This window comes from Echiichthys vipera (assembly GCF_963691815.1).
Source record: "Echiichthys vipera genome assembly, chromosome: 8".
In the NCBI taxonomy this organism is placed as follows: domain Eukaryota; kingdom Metazoa; phylum Chordata; class Actinopteri; order Perciformes; family Trachinidae; genus Echiichthys; species Echiichthys vipera.
Window position 1 is genome coordinate 7,278,757 of NC_139833.1, and position 24,234 is coordinate 7,302,990.

At 41.4% G+C, this 24,234-nt stretch overlaps 2 protein-coding genes across 6 annotated transcripts; one reads left to right on the forward strand and one right to left on the reverse strand.

The window, feature by feature from the left end:
* Window positions 1-781: 781 nt before the first annotated feature.
* zp3d.2 (zona pellucida glycoprotein 3d tandem duplicate 2) lies at window positions 782-4,611 on the forward strand (the record flags this gene model as incomplete). Its single annotated transcript, XM_083917771.1, has 8 exons — window positions 782-1,177; window positions 2,988-3,103; window positions 3,206-3,309; window positions 3,636-3,810; window positions 3,924-4,029; window positions 4,167-4,252; window positions 4,333-4,406; window positions 4,601-4,611. 8 exons carry the CDS (start codon window positions 782-784, stop codon window positions 4,609-4,611), a joined length of 1,068 nt encoding a protein of 355 aa, XP_083773897.1.
* Window positions 4,612-6,775: 2,164 nt separating this feature from the next.
* Window positions 6,776-24,004, reverse strand: fli1rs (Fli-1 proto-oncogene, ETS transcription factor-related sequence; the record flags this gene model as incomplete). 5 transcript variants are annotated; one of them, XM_083917630.1, is made up of 10 exons in its annotated part: window positions 6,776-7,842; window positions 8,651-8,737; window positions 8,979-9,026; window positions 10,868-10,930; window positions 11,047-11,115; window positions 12,001-12,087; window positions 13,207-13,410; window positions 15,615-15,781; window positions 17,096-17,292; window positions 23,866-24,004. In XM_083917630.1, 10 exons carry the CDS (start codon window positions 23,881-23,883, stop codon window positions 7,319-7,321), a joined length of 1,464 nt encoding a protein of 487 aa, XP_083773756.1. In that variant the 3' UTR covers window positions 6,776-7,318. The 5 variants fall into 5 exon arrangements, with proteins under 5 accessions (XP_083773756.1, XP_083773754.1, XP_083773757.1 ...); XM_083917628.1 differs by having other exon boundaries at window positions 8,633-8,737; XM_083917631.1 differs by lacking the exon at window positions 23,866-24,004 and adding an exon at window positions 23,331-23,637 and having other exon boundaries at window positions 8,633-8,737.
* Window positions 24,005-24,234: the final 230 nt, after the last annotated feature.

Below are 24,234 nucleotides of genomic sequence, written 5' to 3' on the forward strand. Positions count from 1 at the left end.
TGCTCTTTATTGTATTTGTGTGTTGACAGAATTGTGCAATTAATATTGTTTGGACCTTTATTTAATCAGGTAAGATTGTTTTTCTGTTTGTTTTGAATTGTTAAGTCAAAAGTCAGAGTTCCTAAAAGTAACACTATTATTTTTGTGGGCTACATCCGGTAACTTTACCCCGTCAGACTTCATAGATTTTTTTATTTATCAAAATGTATCTTTTTTTTTAAATAACCCTTTTCACAGCCGATATTTTGACCACGTGTTAGTTTTATAATAACTTTAATTAATGAAATTAATTAATTACAGCTCCGTTCCGTTAAATGTCCCAGTGAGTTCACCGGAAATGGACTCGACCCTTAATAGAAAGCAGCCGTTAGTTCCACTTGTGCCGTTTTTTTGGACATAAAATGAGTTAAAATGGTCTCAAATGTAAAACCAAAAGCAATCCACTTGCTCTTTTTACTCGTAACATTAACATAGGTAGGGTAAATCTAAACAATTCACCTGTTATTATAACCAAGCAGGGCAACGTTACTTTTCATGAAACAACCAGCGAGTGGCGCCATTTTGTTTCCGTTGGCTTCCTCCCCACAGGTGATGCTGATTTGGATCATCATCAGGGATAACACTCTTTAGTTCTACTTTTTATTTTTAACGTCGAAACATTAAAATCAAACCTTAATCTTCAGGTATGGTTTACCGGTTATTGTTGTTCCTGCCATTGTTGTCCTTCACCGGCGGAGGAGCACCACCGACGGTTGAGGTGTTAAATCAAACGACCCAGGGGATGAGAAAAGTTTCCCGGAGAGAAACGCCGACTCTGCCGCCGCCGTACCTGCACCTCCCCGTGTTTATTGACTCAAGGCAGCCGCTGGTGAAGAAGGAGAATTTATCTCCATCCAAAGGAACCGGACAGGAGCCTTTACCCGAGCCAGTCCGGGACATCCTGCGCCCGGTCTCAGCGGTTGTGGTTGGCAGCACCAGCCCGCCCTCAGGTGTCTCAGGCGTTACCGTGAGGACTTCGTGCAAACTCAACAAGATGCTCGTACAGGTGCATAGGAGCATCTTGGGCACCGGGGAACCAGACCCTCCGCTCAAACTGGGAACATGCAAAACCAGTAAATCCACCAGGGATTACCTTTATTTTGAATATGACCTTGGCACGTGTGGAGCGAAACGCACGGTGAGTGTGTTGTAGTAGTTGTTAACATTAGCTTTCGGGTTTTAGCCATGCTATTAGCCAGTCTGTTGGCCGGTCTACCACTTTGGTCCAAACTACTATACTTACTCATGGATCGGTACCGTCCATGGGGCCCTGACAAATCAAATGTTGCAGGAAAATCCCACAAAATGATCACAAAGACACAAACTATGATTATAAGGATGCAAAATGACCATGAAGAGATGGCAAATGACTGAAAATGAACACAAAACGACCACTTAAAGACACAAATGACGACAGACGTACAAAATGATTACAAATAGACGTAAAAAGGCCATAGAGAGAAACAAAATGACAACATGGAAATGTAAAATGTCTAAAAATTGATACTAAACCACCACAAACACATGCAAAAACAATCATAAAGACATACTCGACAGCTAAAAATGGAAAAAAGCCATAAAGAGAAACAAAATTACTACACAACAAATATTTAAATTTGGATTTTTTGTTCCTATGTAGACATATCTGTGCCCAGGGGCCCATTATCTCCTCATCCCCCCATGATTGGCATCATATTTGTTTCAGGCGTCCATGGTTCCCAGAGGATGAATCCTGAATGATTTAGTGAAACCCCGACTTTTCCTCTAGGCTAACCCACAGACATATAAATGTCTTTCTATAAAGTTTATGGGCTGCAATTATTGTTAGTCATTTAATTGATGAGTCCTCATCATAAAAATAACCAATTCGTTATCAAACTAATCAATGAAGTCTAAAATGTGAGTGTGCATTATAGTCAATTGAATATTAATGTTGATCATGCAAAACAAGACACTATGAAGTGACCACCATGGCTTATTATTATGTTTCATAGAACAAACCAGGTAAACATAAAAAGCTTTTGATCGAAAATACACAAAAGAGTGATTAATTAAGAAAATAATTGTTAGGTGCAGCCCTGTCTCAACAACTATTGGATAGATTGTCGTGGTACACATTAATTTCCCCCTGATTAATGGAGCCTTCACGTCCTATGGTAAATACTGAAAGAGGACATGAAAATTGCACATGAATATTTCAGCTGGGGAACTCATAGAATATTTTGATACAGGAGTTAATGAGATAACCTTTGACCTTTTCGACATGGTGGAGCGCAATGCAACAGTCTACTTTATTATAACAACACTGTTTTTGATCTGGTAGGGAAGATCAGTGCTTCAGTTAAGTGTAGACCAAGCGAATGTAGCTAAAAAAGAAATATTAGCTATCTCTTTTGTCCTATTAAAAAAAATACAGCCTATAATTTACTGCTTGTTTTGATAAATCATCTTCTTAATGTAGCAGATGAATTAGTCTAAAATAGTCCCCCAAGTAACAGGTCAGGATCTGTGGGTCCACCATGTTTGGTTTCACTGCGACAACAAAAGAACAAAAGCACTTGAACACAACACACTGGTAATTTCCAGTTCACAAGGAGAAAGGACAATCTTTTCCATAGCACGTGAAGGCAGCATGGCTTTTCTAAATCCTTAAGATTTCCTCTAGTGCCATCATCAGGTCAAAATTTCACTATGTCCAATATTTGCTTTATGACTAAATGGCCCTCAATATAATGACAACCCCATCAGTTTCAGCTGAACTTATCCGCAAATGTTATCATGCTAACACGCTAAACTAATCAGCATTGTCATTGCCAGTACGACAGCTCATGTTAGCATATAGCTCAAAGCACTTCTGTGCCAATGTGCGGCCTTACAGAGACACTCATGGCTTTAGACTCATACTCTTGTTAAAGGAAATTTGATAATTAATCTGATTTTCTTTGCAGATGATAAATAACCAAGTGGCCTATACAAACACGCTACGATATGACCCACCCAAGCTCCGACGACCAATCAGGAGAGCTGCGCCATTCGCCCTGCCTGTTGCATGTTATTATAACAGGTGAGGCTGGATCTAGACCTTAAAGCATTCTGCACCAAGTTCTGTCAAACCTTTATAACATGGAAATGTTTTTATTGATCTAAACTGTGTTTAAATGTTTAGGTACCAATACTCGTACAAAATTGGCTTCAAACCAAAAGTGCGAATGCGTAAGATCTTCACCTTAATGAAGAACAGAGCAAAATTCATTCTGACTCCACGAAATGGTAAAATGCACAACTACAAAAAAACACACAGCATAAACAGGACTCTTGATTTCTCTGGGCTCTCATTTTTATTATTTCTGAGATATTTTTGATTCCCTAACAAAATATATTTACTTTCTCCAGTTATTCCTCTGGAAATAAGCCGCAGATAAAACATTAAAGGATTAAATAGCGTTAAAGCCTTTGAATTTCATCAAAGAACCCTTTTTAAAGTCATTCAGTCCTTGTACTTGAATTTTGCTGGGTTTCTTTTCACTGCATGATTGAGAACGAATCTTGAAGCTGCTGCTGTTCTTGTTACCTGACTGTTTTCTTCTGTCTTTCAGCTCAGTGGGAAAGGCTTTCTGCGTCTGATCAGAACATGCTCGGAAAGCCCATGTACTTTCAGGCCGAGGCTACGTCCATGTCCCAAGACGAAAGACTGTACGTGCACTCGTGTTACGTGACTCCCGAGAAGTCCCACACCTCCACGCCCCAGTTTACAGTCATGAAAAACTTTGGGTAATAAACACCTCACTCTCAGAAAACTGAAGACTTTTAGATTTAACATAAATTAGATATATATTTTTAAAAAAGTATATATAATGATCATGTTTTCTCTCCCTGTGATTGAGGTGTATGGTGGAAAGCAAGGACGGTCGCTCCACATTCTTCCCACACAAAACCAATGCTGTGAGATTCTCTGTGGACGCCTTCTTGTTCACGGGAATGACAGGCCAGGTGTGCAAAGACGCTTTAAGTTGTAACTTTGGAAAAACTGTCGTATTTCTCTGCTGCAGATGGTCTGTTTCTTGATTTATTACCGTGCTGAAGGACTAAAACATTTACCTGATGGGAAATCTTTTGTCCTGCAGCAGCTCTACATGCACTGCTCCATGTCTGTGGGCAGCTCTGTCCCCACTCCGACAGCTAAGTCCTGCAACTACGACACAAAAGCGAGAAGGTTGGTTAATTTAATGAGAAGCATAAAGTAAAAATCTGCTGTGCAGTCGACACACAAGGGTTCATTGCTGTTTTTCCCAGGTGGGTTGAGCTGTATGGACCAGACTCGGTGTGCACCTGCTGCGACTCCAACTGTAACTCTGCTGCATCCGCAGGTGAGTCATCGCTTCCCTCATTTGCCTTCATAAAACACATCATCCCGATTTAAAAGATACGACTGGAATAATTATATAGTCAACAAATGAAAGGATTAAAACCAACAATGACGTGATCCTATTAACAAGGGTTGTCTGTGTAACAATATATAGCTTGATCCTCTGTGCCGTAAAACTCCATTATTGTTGAAAAGTTATCGGTTGAACAGCGATATAACTACTGCAGAATTGTACCAGTATGAGGTCACTTTTTTAGGCTGCATGCAGATAGTCAGCTTGGACCATGGGTGTCAAACTGATCCAGTAAAGGGCCACTGTGGCTGCAGGTTTTCATTCCAACCAATCAAAAACACACCTGGTCCAACAAATCAACTGTGTGAACCAGTTCAGGTGATTTGAGTAAGTCGAGTCAGGTGTGTTCTTGGTTGGAATGAAAACCTGCAGCCACACGGCCTGTTACTGGATCAGTTTGACACCCATGGCCTCGGACCCTTGAGAAAATGGGTGGATGACGTCATTTACGTGGCCAAGCCTTGACCGCCCTGGACACAGACAATATCATTTCAGCTGGGGGAAATGTTCCTTCATTACCATGACCATAATGTGAATTATTTGTGTCAATGCCACACACACTCATACACCACCTCGCAGCAGTAAATACCCACTAGTGCACCAAAAGGTGTATTAACTGCAACTATAAATAGTCCCCAATAATTGCAGCATTCACTACGGCTGGAGTTATGTTTGTTTTTGAGCTATTTTTAAGCATTATACGAATAAAATATGTTTACTATCAAAACAGAGTTTAATAATAACTGCCATTACAGCAACTGACTGTGAGAATAATGATGTTAGAATGTTTTTACTGCTACATGTAAGAAACTGGATTGATACTTATGCAGTTTTATTTACTCTTTTTATGCAATACCGAGAAAGCAATTCCTCCTGTGGATTGGAATACGTTTTTATTTTTATTTCCAATAGTTATTTTGGCTGTAATTTTGAAACAAAGTGTACTCTAATTAATATCAAATACGTAACATTTTCCAGTGACAAAAATAATCAGCAGCAGGCCGTGGAAAATGGAGCCTAAAGTGAAACCCAGCAAAGCCCCAAAGAGGAAGAAGGTCTCCACCACACCCACCACAACAACAACAACAAAAACAAAAAAAAGAACAACAGAAGCAGCAGCAGCACCACAACCAGAGAAGACCAAAGAGCCGACTGATTGGAGGATGACTCTGACGGGTGACGACACAATGAAGGAGCTAGAGTGGCCGTTTGGAGGTGGAGGAGTTATGTGGGTTGAGTTTGAAGGTGAGGAGAAACAGGTGAAGGGCTCTGCTGTTGTGGTGTCAGTGGAGAAGGAAGAGGAGATGAAGAAGGAAGAGGAGAAGGAGGAGGTAGAGAAGGAGGAAGAGGACATGTTGAAGGAGCTGGAGTGGCCGTTTGGAGGTGAAGGAGTGATGTGGGTTGATGTTGGAGGTGAGGAGAAACAGGTGAAGGGCTCTGCTGTAGTTGTGTCTGTGGAGAAGAAGGAAGAGGAGGTGGAGAAGGAGGTGGAGAAGGAGGAAGAGGACATGTTGAAGGAGCTGGAGTGGCCGTTTGGAGGTGAAGGAGTGATGTGGGTTGATGTTGGAGGTGAGGAGAAACAGGTGAAGGGCTCTGCTGTAGTTGTGTCGGTGCAGAAGAAGGAAGAGGAGGGGGAGAAGGAGGACGACGACGACACATTGAAGGAGCTGGAGTCGCCCTTTGGAGGTGAAGGAGCGATGTGGGTTGAGGTTGGAGGTGAGGAGAAGCAGGTGAAGGGCTCTGCTGTTGTGGTGGGGGAGAAGGAGGACGACACGTGGAAGGAGCTGGAGTGGCCGTTTGGGGGTGAAGGAGTGATGTGGGTTGAGGTTGAAGGTGAGGAGAAACAGGTGAAGGGCTCTGCTGTTGTGGAGGAGGAGAAGAAAGAGGTGGAGGAGGAGAAGAAAGAGGAGGAGGAGGAGGAGGAGAAGAAAGAGGAGGAGGAGGAGGAGGTGGTCTCAGAACCTCGCATAATATTTGAAGACCTCTTTGATTTTGACAAATAAAGCTGAAGGTTCATATGTACGGACATAAGCTTATTTACCTGTTTTCAGTCTTTGTGCTAAGCTAACGTACTGCTGGAAGTGGCTTAATATTGAACAGACAAATATGAGGAGTATCAATTTTCTCATCTCACTCTCCACAAGAAAGCAAGTGCATTAATAAAATATCTAATTGATCCTTTAACAAAATACTAAGCAATAAGAAATGTCAGTTAACAAAAAAACACAAGAATTCCAGTTTCTGTACAGAATCTGCAAATGATAAAACTCGAGTCAGGAGCTAATTTTCAGATACAAGTATCATTTATTAGATTTACATCATGAGTAAATGTTATATTGCTACATAACCATCATTCTGTACAATTTCTCTTTTACAAATTGTCAGATCACTGAATGTGATAACAGCAGTTTCAACCTGTGAAGTGAGTGAAGGTGTTTTTTTTAAACCGTTATGCTACTTACACAGTAAAGGCTACGACTTTGCTCTTTACAACAGGTATAAAACAAGGTACTTACAGAATAAACTTGGTTTTCATAACATCTGAATAACCGTTAATACAGTGTGTCATCAGTATATTTATAAAAAATCGTAGGAAAAGTAAAACACCAATCCTTTCAATTCCTCACAGTTAATTAATCCTCGCATGTCGTCCATTTTTAAGAAGGAACGTGACAGACGGCATCAATAATGCCCTTTATTAAAAACAGACCGTAGCGTCATATCACCTTCATTTCAGACAGGGTTCAGCTCAGGTGCATCCTGGGTGGAGTGAATGTGTTTTCTAGCACGTGGTGGTTCCTGTCTCGTCTTATCCCGTTCAGGTGTGAAATGCATCGTCCTCAGTAGTACGAGCTCAGGTGGGAGTGGGTGGCGGGATGTCTGGTCATGGCTGATCCAGGATAGATGGGGCTGCTGGGTGAGTTCCAGTACGTTGACGGAGGGCTGAAAAAGTTGCCCGGGGAAACAGGCATAGGTGCAGGGTGACCACCCATGAAGTTCATTTTGGGCTGGTGGCTGTGGTAGGGCTGCACGTAAGACATCTCAGTCTGGTACTTTACAATCCCCCCTTCCGCTGCGTGATTCTGGTGTGCCTGTGAGATGCCTTGGAAGTCAAACTTGTACGCGTAGCGCTTGCCGTGCACCTTAGTCATGATGTTCTTGTCGTAGTAGTAGCGCAGAGCCCGACTCAGCTTGTCGTAGTTCATGTTGGGCTTGCTCTTGCGCTCGCCCCAGCGCTTGGCCACCTCGTCCGGATCGGTCATCTTGAACTCGCCGTTGGTGCCCTCCCAGGTGATGATACCGGCATTGTTGCTGTCGGACAGCAGCTCCAGCAGGAACTGCCACAGCTGGATCTGCCCCGAACCTGGGAGGAGAAACGAAGAGTTAAGGGATCGGGCACTGACGCACACAGTTACCAGTCGTAGCTAGAGCCGTTTGATAATAACAAAAATCCTAATCCTGATTATTCTCATCAATATTGAGATTCTGATTATTTAACACGTTTGCTCGTTGACTTTAGAAACCTCATGCATTTATCAAACCTCTGTCTTTTAACAGGGTGGATTTTCCGGAACGAATTAAAAATACATGCTAATGTTAAGAAAATGAGAAAATATTTATAAAATATGTAAACATTTAAATAAATAACATAAATAAATGCTTTATTACTAAACATATGTTTAATATATAACAATAAATTAGATTACATTTGGTATGGTTTGGTGTACTGTCTTTAATTTGGTTTTAGCTCAATAATCTGGTTTTCCCGATCCATGGAAGCCACAATCATAATTGAGGTTAACCTTTGATTGGTAGTAACTGTGTGAAGCGCATCTTTATTCTTTCACATGTGGTATATGAACATTTTGGAGGTTGTAATCATCTGTATGTAGATATCAGCCCGCGAGCATCGGGTAACATTTAAAATGAGTTTTGAATAAAAGGACAAAAACATTTCAACTCTTTGGTTCGTCCAGTTTTTCCAGGACCTTGGACAGCGCCCCAGTTTGTCTTTTATGAAAGTACTTTGTGTTTCGTAGTGGACAGGTTTCTTTCCTAGTTGTATTGTGACACGTATCTAACATCTCACTCAGCTAATTTAATTTCCACCAAATGTGACCTTTTCACTGTGTGGCTTGGAGAAAGTGACATACATCGGGGCAGAAACCTACCCACAGGCCTGTGAGCGCTGGGGTCAGGAAGCTTGTATGGACTTTGTTTGCTTGTTCGGTTCTTGGATGAGCTGAGGGCTTGGCCTTCTGTGAGGAAACAGCAGGGCAAACAGTCATTTTGGTGAGAGGGAAGCCAAATTTTGTCTCAATGTAAGCATGATGCAATTCTGCTGACACAACAGGTGTTGCTTGATGTTTACTCCATTTTGGAAAGTAAGTGCATGTGTGCCAGCCCTTGCTTGCTTTTCTCTCATGTTGCCAAAGCAGACAGTGTAAAGGCCTCATTTGAGTCATCCTCGCTGGTTTCTCTTGTGGTTAAGATTCTTACCTGGGTTGGCTAGTCGACTGCTAATGGGCCCTAATGTCTGATATGGGTCTGTAAAGAAGAAAAAGCATATTATTCATATTTACATTTCCTTGCAGATGTTACCTTTACTAATATTTGCTAATCAACCATACAACGTCTATGTTGTTTGACATCACATGCAATCATAGTTGAATGCATGTGTTGCTCGGGGCAAGCGCTTATTTTGAGTATGGCATCAACTGACAATTACTTTTCGTTATCGATTATCGTTTGATCTATAAAATGTCAGATAATAGTGAAAAATTTCCAATTTGATGTCTTGAAATGTCTTGTTTTGTCACTTTAAAACCCAAAGATACTCAGTTTATTATGATATAAAACCAAGAAAAGCTGAAAATATCCATTTCTGAGAGGCTTAAAACTGCATTTTTTTACATTTTTGCATGAAGAATGACATTATTATAGTTGCAAATAATTTTTCTATCGACTGTCTTCGTGGACTAATCGTTGCAGTTTGAGTAAAATATTCAAATCACGGCCAAGCCCCCACCACAGTGCCAAAAACTCCAGTTCTACAAGTGTCCACTAGGGGCGGGTTTCATGTTATTTTAGCAGTTTATCATTGACCCCCATTAAAACAGGCCGTTTTCACAGCATAATTAAACCTGTTTAAGGCGTGGTACAAAAAAAATTCTAGTCCGTATGTTTAGGTCATATCTCCATGACAACACTGAGGGGGGTGATTGGCTAGTTTCTATTTTATAGGAGGTTAAAGTTTATGAATATTTAGGGGCGTGGCCTCCTGAGTGACAGCTTGCCTCTGGCCCTCACTTCTCCTCGGAGGTAAACGTCAGCCAGATGGATGCATCTCCCTCCCCCAACGTCACATACATGCCCTTTTTTTGGTAAGAGGAAATGAGGCAAAGTCAAAGTCTGACAAGATGGAAACTCATGTAGCCGACGGCGATTGGATCAAGTTGAGAGAACTGACCCTGACGGGTATGCTACGTCCATTTTTTATACAGTCTATGATCACGGCCCACATCTGTGTTTTGTTCTGTGGTTCAAAAAGCTCTGGTGACTTTGTAAACCTGAAATTACCTGCTCCTAGCAATTGCTACTGCAGCTTCTGTGTTGACTGGAGATAAGGCGAGACAGAACTGTCACTCTTAACTGATATGGCATATGTCAAAACAAAATACGAGCAGTTTCGGTTTGTCAGCCCATGAAGTTTTCCCCAGAGGATGAATCCTGCGGGGCTTTGGTGATACAATCCTTTAGCACCACCATGGACAATTAATGTTTGCAAAATGAATTGTAACAACCCTGGTGATCCCTTAACTTTTCATCTAACACCATAATTAAGTGGCTTATAATTAAATACCCCCAAACTTTGACATTTTCACACCTGGCATTTAAATGCGTCTCGTATCCAAACTGCATCGAGTAGGGGTGCACCAATTGTGAAATTTTGGACCGATACTGATGTTTAAAAGAACAATTTGGACGATTTCTGATATCAATGTTGTTTTGTTGTTGGGTTTTGTTGCTCCTTCTGTGCCAGGGAAACAAAGAAATCTACATTATGACAAAATCTTTGAAGGAGCCCTAATTAAATCCTACACACAACCTTTTAATGTATCCTCCTTGCGTATGAAAAATATTACTTTTTTGAGAAATAACTAGTAAATAAGCGTTTTAAGCCTTTTAACACAACTTTTAGCCAGCATAAAATTTGTCCATAAAACACTTCAGTTATTTAAATCGCTTATATTTGAACCAGTCTTTGCAAACATTGGGATCCTGACTCGAATTGAGAAATCATTTCCAGCTCTGCTTGTGTAGTGAGCTGCTTCAAGGTACATGTGTTTAATGAATATGGAAATATTTGGTACAAGTGGCCTGCATACCTTGCACAATTCTTGGGGCAGGTTCAGTAACTCTTGAGCTGTGTTGGTGCTCCATGGAGGGACCTACAAATTAAAAAAGCAAAACAAAGTAACTTCCTTTAGTTTAAACCCAGTTATTGTCCATATATGAAAAATCCTGATCATTAGTTTCTTATCGTCCTTGTTTTTTGTTGTCATACCTTTTGGCACTGCACTCATGGTGTTGGCTGGCCAGCTGTTTCTGCAGCTGATCTCATCAAAACTGCTCTCTGCACACACAAAAACAACAAGGATGAGACTGGACTTTGACTGGCACGTGGCATAAAAAGGCTTTGAAGTGGACAGTTCAGCCATAGTAGAAAGGAAGTCAGTAAATGGAGACCAAGACGATAAGAGTTTGGAGGTCTGAAGATGACCCAAAGTTTCTTTTGTTCGGGCCACCCCTGTCGCTACGAGATTGTGAATTGTGTCCCAGGAGCAGGACCCGTACCCCCCATTTCCTGCTCCGGTGCAGCTGTTTCCTGTCTGAAACTGGCTGTTGAGTTTAGGACTCACCAAAGTTTTGTCAACTGAGGCCAGTGTTGTGCCAACAAAACCATTTTGACTCTTGAAACTATGAAACGCGTTTCTGAAACTCAACACATTATTTTTGAATCCCTAAATCATTCAAGTAGTTTGCTCTTTTTGTCGTGATGTGTCTGAGAATGTGACCCTGAATTATGAGCTTTGAATCACAATCGAAAACACTCGCACAGATCTCAACAGTATGACTGATGGAACATGGTGGCAATGAAACTTGAAAAACTCAGAAAAATAATCTTTGTGTGAATCATTGTGACATAGTGTAAAGAGCAGGAAACACAGTGTGGGGACGTGACTTTTACCTAGTAGGCAGTTGACTACTTACATATGTTACTTAATTTATGGAAAAAATACTTATTTTAACCCATAATGTGGTGTTTTCCTTAACCCAACTAAGCAGTTTTGTTTAAATTTGAGCAAAAGCACACACGAGTAGTTTAAAATGCATAGACATGACGTGAAATGTCCTTAAAAAGTGGCATGCGATTTATACGCCTTCACATGTTCACGTCGATCAAGAAGCTGTTTGAGAAAATAGCTTTCCGTGGCTTTTGGAGAGTGGTGGATCTCACCTGCTTTCACCTGCAGTCTGGGTGGTGGTTGTTGTTGTGGTGGTGTGGTGTTGGTAGGGGTTGTGGAGTACGAGAACGTTGGGCTACCTGAAGCAAAGATTGAAAAAAAGACACATTATATTTTCCTAAAGCTGTAAAAAAAGGTTGTTTTTTTCCATATTTGCTGAAACTGTCACTATATGCTGACAGCACAATGACGCAGACGATCCGTGAGTCATGTATCTCTCAAATATGAAAAGAAACATTATTTTTTTTACAGCCTTCCTGACTTCAGCTTTAAAATGGATGCAATAAAGAGAAGATAAACAGACTTTGAAAGAGAGGAGGTGATTTTTTTTTCTCCTAGTTTGGGGTGTTGCTGTCGTACTGGATCACGTTATATTATAGGATGCTGCTGTCGCTTTGTCCACCCCCTCCTCGAAAACCAAACTAGAACATGGTGACTGTCTTCTTTAGCTGCGTTTGTCACACTGATTTGCAGAAGCAATAACAACTGCGTTATGATGTAATGTGGCAAGTATTAGAAAGCATGACGACGTATTGTATACAGGAAACCTGCGTTAGCAAAGAGGAACAGTGGTCAGTACTCTGAAGAGAGCTCACTTCAGTTAACAACACGACAAACTTCAGCCTCAGATGACGACATGTTCTTCCAAAAGTGTTTCTTTGCTGTAATGCAAGTTTCTATCATTTTGTCCACATCCTCTTGTACCTCTGTGGAATTTGGATGTCATAAATCAAGTTTTTAAAGAAAGGATCATGTTTAAAATTAAACTAATTGACATGCAGAAATATTTTTAGGGAAATTGAAAATGAACTATGTCTATGAGTAAGAGATTTATTGTTTATATAATTGTCCAATGCTGTTTTTTGTCTTATAAACAGTCCAAAACAACGTTGAAGCAGTAAAAAGCAGCAAAACCTCAGCATCCTTTTTGAGTAAGCAATTAACTGTCTTAATCATTTAAATGAATTTTACGTCCACAGACCGGTCTGTTAATTGTCAAATAATTTCAGTGCTAAGTATCAATGTCTAGGGTTTTTTTCTGGACCTGCTTACATGCAGGTAAATATTTTTGGCTGCCGAACAATAGACACAGTTTTACACTCGTGAAATCAATCAGGCGAGGAGAACCGAACAATGTTATCAGCTAGAGAGAGAGAGAGAGAGAGAGAGAGGGATCTTAGGCATGAGGCGAGGCTTACTCTGCCGGAGGTAACTGAGGTGCGAGAGCAGGATGTCTGCGTTGTAGGCGGACGTGAGACGCATCATGTCGTCCTTGGTCATCTTGCACAGGGCCTTGCCGTCCAGCGCTTGAAAGAGCATGACGTCCACCTCCTCCAGGACGTACTCTTTGATGGCCCAGTCCAGCCACTGCCGCACGTGGTCCTGTGTCCAAACCTCTGGATCTGCAATCAAAAGAGCTGATCACTGATACTGATTTATATCACGGTGTCTCTCTTTGTTTTGTTTTACATTATCTTGCAGCTGGCTGAAGTTTACAATCTGGGCTTTTTTTATGGAAATGGATCCAGTTCTGGCTCTCTAAAACTCACATAAACAGGATGCTGTAGAGTTGGTAGGAAATGCAGTCGTAAAGAAATGATCTTTGGTCAAACTTGTATCATTTAAGAAATTGATTTTCAGTACAGATACTTAAAGTCCCCCTCCACTCATAAATGTGTGGTGCTTATTGTTTCTTCACCTTCACTGTGCAGAATGATTTATGTGCAGCTTGACTTAACGCACTTACAGGAATTGGTTGAACTCAATCAGTATTTAGATGACAGGGTTGATTTAACCTTTATACACATTCTTTTTAAATGACCCTTTAATATAATATGAGAAGATGTTGCTTCAGTATTAAATCTATGGCCCTAATTGCCCAGGCTATAACCTCTTATATAGATTTATAGGTATTAAAAAGACTGCAATGGATCAAAGGAATAACTTGCAAGTACAAATAGATCTGAACAAAAGATAGCTCCTGTTAGAAAGATGTAAATGCTGTAAAATGTTCTCAACATTCAAATCCTTCACTCGGGAACTATGTGCTATGCCGATCCATTTGTTCATCTTATGCGAAGACTCTGACACTTGGTACAACACCAAAATATACAGCTAGTCTGATTCAGGAAGGTCATTTCCAGCAGCAAACAATGACTCTTAATTGCCCAGAAATATTAGGCAGGAGCTCTAGATGTGAACAGAAGCCACCACACCCTCATGCCTTGATTGTCCTTGGTTAACACATGCCACTGTGATGCAACATCCGTGTATTATGAAGCAGAGTAACTCAGTGCTGGTGACTCATTGACGAATCTCGCTGGATTCCACAGAGCTGAGTCTTAAGTCGTCCACTGCACGTCTCTGAAGCGCTGTTTGAGGTTGGATCCCTCCAGAGGGACTGACTCACTGAATCGTGCTGCTTTGAACTTCTCATATAATGAGTCTCGACATATATTAACAGTTTGGGAACAGTACGAGAGAGAGAGAGTGTGTAAAAATGTGTCAGCAGCTTAGTTTTTAGATGGTTAGACCCGTGATTCATAGCGAGGATGAAATGAACCAGGTACAGAAGGTTGTCGAAACCCAGACGATGACTACTTAAGATAGTCGTGATGCATCGCTGAGTTGTATGTCAATGACTTTCCTCTGCAAAGAAAAAGGGAACTCCACTGCTCAAAGTTGCATCTTTTAAATTAACGTTTTGCAACTTTAATTTGAGCTTGAGGCCAGGGTTTATTTTTAGGGTTGTTGGACAAATGTCACCTTGAAAGTCTTTAAAACAAAGGACGTGTGTTACTGTGCAACGTGCAGTCACAAAACCTTACAGATTTGTCGTGTTAATGATGGCCGAGTTTGAAGACGCTTGTTCGATCTGAGCAAGAGCGGCGGGAACTACCACTTTATGCCCCAGGCCCGATTAGGAAAGGAATGTTTTCATAGCCACCATTTCCAAGTCGCTGTTTCCGATGTTTCCGTCGGGACTTGCCATTTGCTCATGGGGGAATTGTTGGGTCTATGTAAATAATAAACAAATCATAGTCATCATCTATATGTGAGGTATCCTGAGATACATTTTAAATTAAAAATTGTGATCTCAATCAAATAGCATTTCATTTCTGGTTGAGCATGCCGTTTCTGGTTGAGCATGTCATGCTCAACCAGAAACGGACAGCTAGTAAGGATGCCCCCTGGACGCCTCCCTAGGGAGGTGTTCCAGGCACGTCCAGCTGGGAGGAAGCCTTGGGGAAGACCCAGGACCAGGTGGAGAGATTAGATCTCCACACTGGCCTGGAAACACCTCAGGATCCCCCAGTTAGAGCTGGTTAATGTGGCCCGGGAAAGGGAAGTTTGGGGTCCCCTGCTAAAGCTGCTGCCCCCGCGACCCGACCACGGATAAGCAGTTGAAGATGAGATGAGATGTCATGCTCAACCAGAAACACGCTGTTGTTTAACCGTGGCTCTGGGGAGTAGTGGCTGCTGGTGGTAGTAGTTTGTGTTCATGTTGCATCAGCTCAGTGTGTGTCAGTTCTTGGGAAACTGTCTCGTGATGGTGTCAGCCTTGTGTGAGGATGGAGAGCGATTGAGTTTAAGTGACTCAGCTCACCTGCCGGCACTATGACCCTCTTCTCCTCTGTGGCGCTGCTGGGTGGGGTGGCCGTCTGGGGGCTGATGCGAGGCTCCGGGTACGGGGGCTGGTACGGCATCGGGGCCCCGTCGTTGCTCATGTGTCTGGTTCGCTTGGTGACGCTGCAGTCCACAGGGGACTCACGGCTAGAGACAGACAGGACGAAGCAGATGGAGAGTGTTGAGTAATTTAAATATATAAATATAAATATCTTTATAAAGCATGTAAATGTTATTTAGTGTCAGTACACTTCCATTTGTCCAGCTCTTAAAACCTGCGGCTTTTACTATGGCTGCTTATCTGGCAATCCATTTCACAGTTTCAGCCGGGTGCAAGTTTATTTCCTCTTGCACTGTTTGCAAATATCTGTAGCTGACAGGAGAGACATCTAGTCTCAGACTGTTTCACTCCAACATGATTCCAGTCAAACAGTGTATAAAAAGAAAACTGGTGGTAGTTGTAAATATTTACACCCATGTAACTGCCAGATGTAACTGGTTGATCCCACCTGCGGGACCACTTAGAGTTAAAATTATATAAAAACCTGCAAAAACGTTGGAGAAGTACTCAGCTCCTTTACTTAAGCAAACGTACCAACACAACGATGTAAAAATACGTTACAATTAAAAGTACTGCATTCAAAATCCTGCTTTAGTAAAAGCACACAAGTATTTTCAACCAAAAGTATTAAGTGTAAAAATACTAATTCTGAAGGAACATTGACTGGTATAATATTATATATGACATTATATTACTATTATATATTATATATTACTGCGCAAATAGGCCTCTAGCATGTGGTCGTTTGGTCCAGTGGTTCCCAATCTAGGGGTCTGGCCCCTCCTATGGGTCACAAGAAGTTCTGACACATAAATATTCTTAAATTATTGGAGCTTTTCTGTAATCTTGGGATTTTTTGGTATAACATTGGACCGTTTGATCTAGAACCGTAACAATTCATTTGAAACGTGAGAAATGATAAAAAGTAGACCGATGATTTTATAAGGAGTCACAAATCAAAAAGGTTTGGAAGCACTTGTCTTTTAACAATCTGTGGTATTTTATCATCATCATCCTATGTTTTTTTTATATATATATATATAAAACCCAACTTTTAAAACTTACTAGTATAAGTATTAATGTTGTGGAGACCAAAGCACAGTATTTCCTCTCTGATATATAAAGTGGCACAAAATGGAAATACTCAAAGTAGCTCAAAAGGATTAAATGTAGTTGGGAACTTTCCACCGCTGATGATATGTAATCCTTCAGTCAAAACATTTCTGCCTTTGATCGATGGTACTGTAAAACAACAATGGATTGCTTTCGGTAAGAGAACAATAAACAAATATTTTGAGGCTCTGGAAAAACCCAGAATGTCGACATGGACCGTGACAAACCTACAGTCAGATAATCCGAGAACCTGTGCTCCCCTGTGGCCTCGGCCTCTCCTGACTCACCTGGTTCCGTTGACGTGTTCGCCTCTTTTCCCAGGGTTTTGCGCCACTGACCCCACCCACTCCGGCTCGGTGGGCTCGGGACTCTGCTTGGAGGCCTGGCTGAACCCGCCGGGCGACGTCATCTCTGCCTTCATGTGCACTACGGTGTAGGGCGGCTCGAATATGGGCTGATCCTCACTCACAACGGACAGCGCTTCCTGTCCAACAGAGCCACAGCGGTCAGTGTCTGACATTAATGTGCCGGGTCACAACCTGTGGAAACTGTCTTTTTCCACATACACACTTTATTCCACCTCAGATGCTTCAGAGAACAGAAAACCTCTTTAGCTGTAGGAGTAATGACAACAAACTTGAACTTTTGAAATAAAATGTAAAGGTTTTGTGGCTCACTAGGACAACATAACATTTGTATATGTTTCTCCTTTTCTCATAGAATTTGTTTGTGAATCAACTAAATCAATAACCGTAGTTTGCAGAGGACATGCCGAAAGAAAAAAACTTGAGATCTGCTTAAAATATATATTTACTGTAATAGCGAGAGAGTGTTTGTAAATCATTACAGTATGGTTCAACATTATGGGCTTCTTTAAAATACTTTAATACTTTGTGAGAAATGATGCATTTAAAACATTGATAGAAATGATATTATGAATTTAAAGAATTAGTAACTGTATACTTTAACAATCATGGAGTATTATGAATAAATAGAGCTACATTTGCTGTTCTCGTTTTGTGGATATGAATGTGTTTTCATTATATTCTTGTAATAGTTATTGAATGCACCGACTGTTATTTTAGCAGTGCTCTTGAATCTTTCTCAGAGGTTCTTGAACAGTAGATTTTTAGACTTGGAACAATCTCACGTTCACGTTTCTTCACTCAAACTTTTCCCTGCTTTGTCTGGATTCACTGGCAATCATGTGATCGCACACTTTCTTACATACTGCTAAAACACAGAAAAATACTATAAATAATAATAATCTAATAAAGAAGATTCAGTGGAATTGCCCTGTGTCTGATAAAACCTTTAAATGTACGTAACAACCAGAGATGGGAGGTTATCAAACCACTTTGACAATCACGAGTAAACTGTTCTGGCAGTGAGCGGGCTGTCTAATCTGGAACATCAGTAAACTTAACCACACTTTTATTTTGTCGTTAGGATCGGGGTTGCAGGGGAGGGAGCTCAAGGTGGAGTCTAATCGAGATTTTAAGTCCGTCTTCCTGTGTTCAGCACCTTCAGCGAGGCCTCAAAACCACCCCAAGATGGCACTTTCATCCCACGCACTCGCGAGGGCAAAAACCGGACCTGTTGTTCTGTCTGCTGCACCCATTAAGTGTGTGCATGTGTGATGCGACCACAGCAGTCTAAGTGGGTGCAAGTGCGTGTTTGTTTAGAGGAGTTGAGCATTGTCTTTGGGCCTCGTACGTCAGCGCCGTGCTTTTTCAGTGGCCTACAGGAAACCTGGCCGCCATGTGCAGAGGAACCTTTTGGCACAGGCCAAGGGAGAGGAAATGGTGGAGGAGGGGGGCACGGTGTAAAAATGTGGGTCATTTTAAAGCTGGAAAACAACCCTAAAGGCCTGTGGACAGGGGAGGAGAGGGGGACGGGTTCATTGGACAGCATGAAGACTATAGCCGTGATTGAAGTGCCGCCTTCGCATTGTGTTTTTTTTTTTTGCCTGTGTGTTTTTTATAGCTCAATTGTTGCCTGAGCTTCGTAAACCACATTTTAATGCATGGCACATAGTTTGGCATTTCCTCGAGGCTGCAGACGAACTGATAGAGAAGTCAGCAGTGTGTGGGATTTCAGCAACCTGCTGCTGCCTTTGCACGGAGCGTTTGCCGCTGTGTAATGGATACGGCCATTTTTCTATAGCAAGCACAAGTTAAAGGTCTTATTTTTGAGGGGTTTTTTTTAAACACAGTTTTATATAACATCAAACAAATGTTCCCTGTTATTATTTGCTCAAGATTTAAAGACACATGTAAAAACATAAAACAATATAATGTTGTAAATTCAAAGATTTCAAATTGTTGTCTATGGATAATGATTTAGAAATGATCAAAACTGATGCAGCAGAACCAGAAATATCTTCCTTTTTTTTAAATCATCCTTGTACAAATCAGATGCCTACATTACCCACAATGCAACTTGACCAAGAACAACTAGGTCTGAGATTCATGCGTGTTATGTAGCCTCAAACAGAGATGAGGAGCAGGCAATGGAGGTCTGGTAAGCTCTTTTGTATTACACGATTGATAAACTTGTCAGTTCTCAAATTCTCCTCAATGGCTAATGACAGACTGAGAGAACAGGCTGCACGTGACCCGCCTACGACCGCGATGGCTGCACCTGATTGGACGAACGCTTCACTCGTAGGCTCCGGGATTTCGAAACAGAACAACGTTGCAGCCGGTTTGTAAACTTTCTCTGATTTCATGAAAACGGTTCATCGAAATGAGTTTCTGGAAATATTTAAGGTGGAAATAAGCCGCCGACAATGTCTTCATATGTGACCAACAACAGCTAGTTAAAAAGTTTATCAAGAGTTTCGAGAAGTCGTGAGTCGCTCGATGCCCGTGATTTGCATAAAGTAGCCAATACCTCAACTTTACGCAAAGTGAGCAACAGGCAACTTGACGCTCCATCGCTCGAAACACACGTACAGGTGACTCGAGTGACGTCACTTAAGGTAGTTCATCAGATTTGACACGTCTCCCTCTAGAGCACAAAACACTTGCATCGACTTTTTATTTTAATATAAGCAGCAAACAGACTTTGGTGGAGTTCCCCTTTCAATGTTAAATGCTTTAGATGACTAAAAACAAAGTGTCACATTAACAGCGAGCTCAAATCTATTTAAACAATGTCAAAAAATGGATGTTTTTTTTTCATGCTGCACATCAGAAGTGTTTCACAAGACTCCATATTGTCCTGCTCAGCTTTCTTTTAAACCGCACTCCCTGTTTTCTCCTCCTTCAGTGGTTGCTGTGTTTGACTTCTGTCATGTTGTCCTCTTTCCCCCAGTCTTCCCCTCACACACCGACCGCCTTCAGAGGCCCTCTTCTCTGTGCAGAAGTGAAACAGTCGGCCGATGAAACAGGCTGCCGACGGAAAATTCTCATGAGAAGACATGATGGTGAATAGGTTTACGTTACTTTTTAAAAGGTTATTGGGGCCCAGCACGCAAACTGTTGATATTATTGTGACTCACCGCCTCTCATCAAATTCAGTTTTGTACATTGTCAGTGACGAGCTCATGCTTTCACAACCACAAACTCGCTCTCCTCCCGCTCTTTCTTTATCTTCCCCTTGCGCTCTCTCCCTCTCTTTCTATCTGTTTTTCTCTCTCTCTCTCTCTCTCTCCTCTGCACACTGATACAAATATACTAAAATGTGGCCTGACCGCTAATGCCACAACTGACTTCCTGTTCAATGTGTTTCAGCCTGTTGCTCAGTGACACAAAAAGAGCTTTTAAGAAACGTTTCACTCGCTGTGAGAGCACAAACATGAAGTCCTGCACGGAAAAAAAAAACCTTTTGACATGGCTTTAAAGTCAGCAACTTTGCAGGTTGCATCACGAAGTGTTGCCCAAACACAGAGGTTAGAGCGTGATGTTCATGACATGGACGTTCATACTCACAACTTTATGAAATAACTTTTTTTAAATTTACAGTTTAACTGCAGGAAAAGGACAAATCAAAGATCAACACCAGCATGTTTGACTTGGATCTGTTAAACTGCATCTTAGAGAATCCAAATATATCTTTCCTCCCTTTTAAAGTGTTTTTTTGTGTAAAGTATCAACACAGCCTGAATGAGATGATATAGGTTGGTAAATGTTATGAATCAGGCCTTGAGTGTTTACTGTTAAAGCCAGGGACTTTAAATTAAATTAGATAACTGCTGTTTTTCTATTCTTAATGTAGGTGGAGCAGGAGCTTGAGGACCTATACCGCCTGGCTGGAGCCTGTTTTTGGATCCACCTCTGTTACCATGGCAGCAACTATGTAAAAGATTAATTTATTTATCGATTAATCCCCCGATTATTTTCTTTATTTGTCATTTGGTCTGTAAAACATCAGAAAACAGTAAAATAATCTAATAGAGGACAAGTTAATGTCATCAAATGTTTTATTTTGACTCAAAAAAACAGCAAGAAAACAACAAATTTTATATTTTACTACACAGAATAGCAAACTATACTATAATAAACTATAATAGTTTGGGCTTTTTTGCTCAAATCTTTTAGATTGTATTGATCAATTCCTTAATCATTTTAGTTAAGAAATTTTGGGTAAAAAGAAAAAGGAGGAGGGGAAAAAAGCAAATTTTTGCTGCACAAAATTCTCTATTTTCTCATCTTTTTTTGTGGTTTCATTAGTAATTTTACATCTCTAGAGTTGAAAAGCATCAAAATGGAACAAAGGTACATTTTGGTTGCACTGGTGACACAGGGCCAATGATAAATAATCCTAATTTCACGCTCTTTTGTTAATCCTAAAACGTTTTGAGGTTTTATGTGAAAGCCTCACAGATGAGGCAGACACTGAAATGATCTGACTGTTAACAGCACGACAACATTTCTGATAAGAACTTGGTGATTTGAGGATCTGGTCTTTCTTAGTGTACTCCACTGGGTTTCTAGAAATCCCAATAGTACCGAGCTGCTGTTTACACTCAGGTCTTCCACACATGACCTCCAGATACTTAAAGGGATAATTTAATATAGATTCCAACTGCTCTCAAGGCTGTGGATCTAAAAATGGGTTTAAAACACTGAACTCTCACAAAACGAGGTGTAGCCTGCAGGCCCGTGTAGATGAAGTTGTGCAAATGCACGGCCCTCTGCACACGCCATGTGAGGCAAGTGGCAGAAAGCAGAAGTAAAAGTTAAGGCAAGCAGATTTTGCAAAAGGCCCGAGCAGCTGCGCGTTGTGCTGCACAAACAACAGTGCGGTTTTTCACAGCTCGGAGGCTGGCAGCCCTCGGGCCTGTGCAGGCCGCAGACGCAGAGCCAGGCCCGGCTCCCCGTCCCCGCCCGGCCCGGCCCGGCCCGTGTGAGCGGACAATGAAGAGTTAAAACAATGCAACGCCTCAGTTTGTCCACTCCGTTTCTTTCTGGCGAGGCTTTGTTGCCTTTTCGCTATTCTTTTTTTTTTTTCTTCTAGTCCACGGAGCGGAAACGTGTGCGGAAAGTCTGAGGTTTGAGACAGGAAGCCTGCTGAGTTCAGATAACGACACCTGACAAGTGCTCCCGTTCTGCAGCTATAAATTATACTGAAAATAACCTCCAACACACAATCTGCTGCGACACAGCACACACAGTAATGAGGCCTATCTGCAGAATGAGGACACTTATTTAGTTTTTTTTTTTCATCAACAAAGAATCCCACACGTGAACACGAACACACTCAAATATCGAATTAAAATGACTTAATTCAATAAGTTTGAACTAAATTCGTTATTTCTGCATTGAAGATTACGCTGTAGGCCTGTTTGTCTCCTCAGGGAAATGTGTCTCTGACATAAAGACATTTTTAAATCCATACAATCATAACATGCATTCAGATGTGTGCAACCCCATTTAGTTACTTTTATTTGTATATCATAACGACAGTAATGTAGGTAACTCGATTCACCCAGCAGTCCAGAACGCATCCATATATTATTCTTAATCGAAACAACAGAGGTTAGTAGGCTATAATAAGTTCCTCAATCTACCCAGGAGGCCCCTTTTTTCAAATGCGTTTGTTACTTTAACATTTGGCTGAAAATTAAGAGCGTTATTTTGGTTGAAAAGTCAAATTCCTCCTTATAATAAATCGTTTAAAACACGTTAAGAATGCCCGAATGAATGTCGCGTCGAAGTTTGGAGAGATGATTCAGAAAGGTGCAAGAATATTTGAATGCAGAAATAATAATAATTTAAATAAAAGTAAAAGCCTAGAGGCCGATGTCGCACCTTAGATGCACATTGGTGAAAACATGAATTCGTGTATTTGTGGCCTACATGATCATGGAAAAGTTTGCCCTTTGCTTTCGTTGCGCAATAATCCGTGTTCAGTTTTAACTTCTTTTTTTTTTTTAAAGTGCTTTTCGATGGCGTCCTGACATCGAGGCCTTTATTCCTGCAGTTTATAGGAAAGTTGGAATCGAAACGGTGCCTGTGTTGTGGTCCACCGGAGAAAAATAAACGCGTAGCTGTAATAGTATGAAATGTGAAATACCAGTCATCTGATGGAAAAGGACCCTCCTGCTCTGTAAAGACGGACTCTCGCTGTGTCCAAGTCGATCCGTGGCGCCTTCGGGGACACCTGCCTTGCGCGCACCAATAAAATCCAGCATCTCTCCATTAACTTAATCCCCGTTAGTTTGTATTCACGGTAATTTCACGTTGTTAGTTGTTTTAGTCGTGTTGCGGCTCCGTGGGTGGTGTGGGGTGAGCTCTAGTTAAACAGCGATTAGAAAAAGAAAAGAAAAAAAAACTAAAAACGCGTGTGGAAATCCTCTTTTACGCGTGGAACCGGCCACCAATTAGTGTTTTTACGCGAGTGTAAAGATGTAGTGGTTAGTTGTGTTATTATAGAGCCGACATACAACCACGAACGGGAAGGAAGAGGAAATTTTGTACAAGAAGGAAAGAGTGGGGAGCTCGCATCACCGCCTCGACTCTCTCACTCAGCAGACTCAGGGCTGGTGTGGGTGGCCGCCTGTCATGTTTCAGCCCCGGCAGCGGCGTTTAAAAAACTCTTTAACACGTACCTTTATCGTACAGTCCATTAGAGCAGCCTCGCAGTCTTTGTCATTTAGTCGTTTTTGTAAGTGTTGCAGCTAATTTAGCCTTCTAACCTCACTTGGATGCATGCAGGGTGCATTGGCTCTATGGCGCAAACCATTGCAGTTACAATTTTTTGCTCACAGACCATAACCGGATGACAAGTTCTCTCTCTCTCTCTCTCTCTCTCTCTCTCTCTCTCTCTCTCTCTCTCTCTCTCTCTCTCTCTCTCTCTCTCTCTCTCTCTCTCTCTCTCTCTCTCTCTCTCTCTCTCTCTCTCTCTCTAAATTGGGAAGTGAAGTCACTCTTTCTGAAGCCGCTTCTCATGAAACCAACACTTGCAGCTCAGGAGGAAA